This window comes from Solanum pennellii, chromosome 4, assembly GCF_001406875.1.
Source record: "Solanum pennellii chromosome 4, SPENNV200".
Classification (NCBI taxonomy): domain Eukaryota; kingdom Viridiplantae; phylum Streptophyta; class Magnoliopsida; order Solanales; family Solanaceae; genus Solanum; species Solanum pennellii.
The window spans coordinates 61,092,969-61,097,489 of NC_028640.1; the positions used below are offsets into that span (position 1 = coordinate 61,092,969).

The 4,521-nt window shown below is 31.4% G+C and overlaps 1 protein-coding gene across 1 annotated transcript; it reads right to left on the bottom strand.

Annotated features, from left to right (window-relative positions):
- Positions 1 to 251: 251 nt before the first annotated feature.
- Positions 252 to 3,886, bottom strand: LOC107016341 (cytochrome P450 71A1-like). The gene is made up of 2 exons (XM_015216832.2): positions 2,602 to 3,886; positions 252 to 955 (listed from the first exon to the last, which is right to left on the bottom strand). The coding sequence occupies exons 1-2, from the start codon at positions 3,520 to 3,522 to the stop codon at positions 341 to 343; spliced, it is 1,536 nt and encodes a 511-aa protein (XP_015072318.1). The 5' UTR covers positions 3,523 to 3,886; the 3' UTR covers positions 252 to 340.
- Positions 3,887 to 4,521: the final 635 nt, after the last annotated feature.

Consider the following 4,521-nt stretch of genomic DNA (forward strand, 5'->3'; position numbering starts at 1 on the left):
TTTTAAAAAAGGCATAATATATAAATGTGTCATTTAACTTAGCTTCATTTTACGTTTAATTTATATCCTCCAACTTTTGATATGCACAAGTAGACAATTAAACTTGTATAAAGTTGAACAAGTAAACACATGAGTCCTATATGACACAATGCACGTAGGACACCACATAGGACAAAAAATGACGTGTAGGATGTCATGTAAGACATGTATATCTATTTGTTCAACTTTATACAAGTTTAAATGTCTGCACATTCAAAGTTGAAAAAATAAATGTGATTTGAAATCAAATTGAAAAATATATTTATGTATTGTACCTAAAAAAAAAAAAGACATTGATACATTATTTGTAAAGATGGCGAGGAAGTCTAGGCACCAGGATCAAATGGAGAGCAAGTTTGGGGTGTGTAGTAAGCCCATAAATCTCATCCATGCTAATTATGTCATGTGGCAATTGCCAATCGAATCCATGCAACAAGTTGGCTAATGTGGCCCTAATGATACGAATCCCAAGACTATATCCCGGGCACTTTCTCCGACCCGCACCAAATGGTAAGAGTGCAAAATGTTGTCCAGTAACATCTATATCCTTCCCTTCAAATCTTTCGGGAATAAATTCTTCTGGTGACTCCCAATGCCGCGAGTTCCTTCCAATACTCCAAGTGTTCACCATTAAAATCGTCCCTTTCGGTATGTCGTAGCCTGCTATATGACTATCCTCTAGGGAAGTACGGGGCGGAAGCATGGTGCTTAACGGGTGAAGCCTCAATGTTTCCTTGATAATTGATTCAATGTAAGTGAGTTGAGTGAAATCTCTCTCTTGCACCCATCTCCCATCTCCAATGACACGGTCTAGCTCTTTTTGTGCTTTCTTAATCATATTTGGTCGTTTAATAAGTTCATGAAAAGCCCATTCAATTGTTGTTGCTGAAGTGTCTGTTCCACCAGCTAATAAATCCTGACATAATTTATTGGATAATTAATCAATGCGTTGTATGACGCAAAACATTTTAATAAGGTAGAGCCGTTTCAACAAGTTTTGCAACCTAAAATCAAACTATATCCAGTCTTTATCTTTTCACTTGACATATCTAAACGAAAGAAAAAGTTTCAAATATGTCATTAAACTTCTAGAAAAGAATTATATATGTCATCAGTTTAAACTCATTCATGTCATTATTTTTAATTCCAATTTTTGCAAAATCATATTTTTACACCCAAAAAACTCTAACACTTTTCAGTCGGACTTTTGGATCAAATGTACTCTTTTTGCTTTTTGTTCCTCAAAAACTTCAAAAACACATGAAAAACATCAACAAGTCTCAAATTTTCAACATCTTCGATTCTTCATGAAATCACTTCAAATTTTGGTCACATAATTAGTTTTTTTTTTTTTTAAAAAAAAGACAAAATTCTAAAATCATTTGTGGAGTTTTAAAAAATTCACCCATATTAAAAAATATTTTTTTTAAAAAAATCCATCCCCAAAATTTTGAAAATCTACTTTGATTCATATTATTTTTGTTATTTTTTACATTAGATCTTTGTTTCCTGATTTTTTCTAGTCTATGTTTAAATTTTCAAATGGTTTGAAGTTGTGCAGAAAATTTGACCATTAAAGAAAGTTGAAGTTTTTGAATCTTTGAAGAAATTTTAAGTGAGTCTTGTTGAGTTAGACTAAATTCGAGCTCAAAAAATATTGAGATTTGATATCTAGCTCGGAGGGAAACAACTCTTGAAATTTATAGTAATTTCGTGAAGAATTGAAGAACTTTGAAATTTGAGAATTGTTGATGTTCTTGATGTGTTGTTGGTGTTCTCAAGGAATAGGAAGCAAAAAGACTATTTAATCCCAAAACTTCAATTGAAAAGTGTTAAAAGTTTTTTGGGATAAAAAATTGTTTTGCAAAACCAGAGTTGAAAGATAATGGCATGAGTGAGCCTATTTTTTAAACAATAATGACATATATAGATAAGTCAAACTTTTAACGAATGACATAAATAAGTCTTTTCTGAAAGTTAGATGACATATTTGAACTTTTTCTCTAAATTAAATAACTACTCCTTTAACATACTCAGTGTAATCATACAAATAAGGTTTGAAAAAAGTAGGTTGTACAGAAATCTTATGAAGTAGGAACGTAAACGATGTAAATTTTTTGATCAAACACAAAAACAATTGCTCGGGCCCCATTTTATTTTATCTCCATAATACACAAATATGTCCTTTGACTTGGCTTCAAATCATATTTATGCCCTTCAACTTTGGGTGTGCACAAGTAGACACTTAAATTTGTATAAAATTGAACAAATAGACACACATGTCCTACATGACATCCTGCAAGACATTTTTTGTCCTAAATGGTGTCCTACGTGTATTGTTTCATAGAGGACTCATGTGTTTACTTGTTCAACTTTATACAAGTTTTAGTGTCTACTTGTGTATAGTATATCTAAAGTTAGAGGATAAAATGAAGCCAAGTTAAAAGACAGATTTATGTATTATGCCTATTTCTTAATGTCAATTCAAACGTATTCACATAAATTAATATTTTATTTTCATAAAGTATAGGTAAAACAAAATAAAGGAAAAGAAAAAGAAACCTGCATTAGACCCTTGACAGAATCAGTGTTAAGTTTGAGATGTAGATTAGGATCCTCAACTTGTTGCAACAAAACATCCACCATATCCCTTGCCACAAAATTCTTATCTCCTTGATCCCTCTTAGCCTTGTGATCATCCAAGACAAAATTATTAAATTTATCTAAATTCTTATGCAACTCTTTCATTTCCTTAACATAACCTTGCAAATCCAAAAACCCTAACCAAGGTATCCAATCTCCAATATTAATCACACCATTAAGTAAAAACCATTTATCAAGCATATCCTGCAATTTCTCCAAACTTATTATCGACTTTTCATTATTATTACAACCATTTGACTCACTAAAATATTTTCCACCCAACACGGTTCTACTTATACTCGTTAGAGTATAACGTGTTAAATGTTGTCTAAGAAGAATTGGCTTCCCTAACATGGAAAGATCAAAAAGTCGCGAAATCAAATTCTGCATTTCCTCTACTCGAACGTACTCAAACGAGTCTAAACGTTTAGAGTTGAAAATGTGGTTGAGGTAGATTCGTCGTGCTTGTTTCCAAAATGGACCATAAGGTGCCCATGTCATGTCATGATAATTATAAGCAGTGTACTTACCAGCAGCAAGTTGAGGGCGAGACGCCCAATTTGCATTATTTGTTTTTAAAAATTCTCTTGCCATTTCTGGAGAGGATACTATTAGCACATTTCGAGTACCAAACTTTAGAAGCATTAAATCTCCATAAGTTATCGCGAGTTTGTGAAGGGATTTGTGAGGAACGGAACCAAGAAGATGTAAATTGCCAATTATAGGCCATGGTTTTGGACCTGGTGGAAGATTTTGTTTATGATGATGGAAGAGTTTTAAGAGAACAAGTAAGGTAACAAGACATGTTATGGCTAAAACTACCCAAGAATAATTCTCCATCTTAATTTACAAATGTTGGAAAATATTGATGAAAACCATCGAAATTGTTGTAGCTTGAGATGTGCCTATGAAACTATGTTTAAAGATATTTCACCAATGTGACATAGAATACAATAATCTATTTTAATATGGAATTAGGAGCCACAATCTAACAAAATTTTTGAATTGATAAAATTTTTTGCAGAATGAAGGAGTGTATTTTCTCTATTCTTTGTCTCAATGATCACAAAGAAAGAGCATATATAGGAATATATAAGTAGAGCGAGAGCAGAAGTTTTGGCTTTAATTTTCCTATCTTCAAGAAAAGAACTTGGGAGTTTATATCATTTAATAAATTGGATGAATAGTCCAAAATACAAATCATCTCTTAACGTCAATAGATAGAAAGCAATAATTGTGGGGTTCACACCCATTAAGAAAGTTGAAATGAATAAAAGATTGAAATGTTTATTGCTCGTTGTTAAAGTCAACAAATGCTTCAATAAATCAATGCTCACTATTTATTTTATTAGCTAAAATCTTATGAACAAATTTATATCGTTGCAAAGGTTGAAATCTTGGCGTTTTTATGTTGCCACAGGTGACATCACTAGGAGTAGATTTCTCCAATAAATTTAGAGTCCTTGCTCATTCGAAGATATACCAAGTTAGAGAAAAAAAACTATTTCAAGATCAAAGTGAAGTATTTCTTAGACTATATAAGAAAAATAGTTTGTAAAAAAGTGTAAGCGATATTTTCGTAAGGTGGAAATCAAAAGAGTGTTATTCTTTTTGAGTGTGTAGTAATCATTTTGAGTATCGTATTTGTTACTATATATACAGTGTAAAATTCATTACTATAGTGATATCAATTGATCTTCTTAATCCGTGGTTTTTCCCTTATTTAAAAAAATTTCCACATAAAATTTTTGATATTATTATTTTTCCATTTTTATTTCATCACTTTTATCATATATTTTTATCGTTGTCCGTATCTTTCCCAACCATAATGCCAATAAA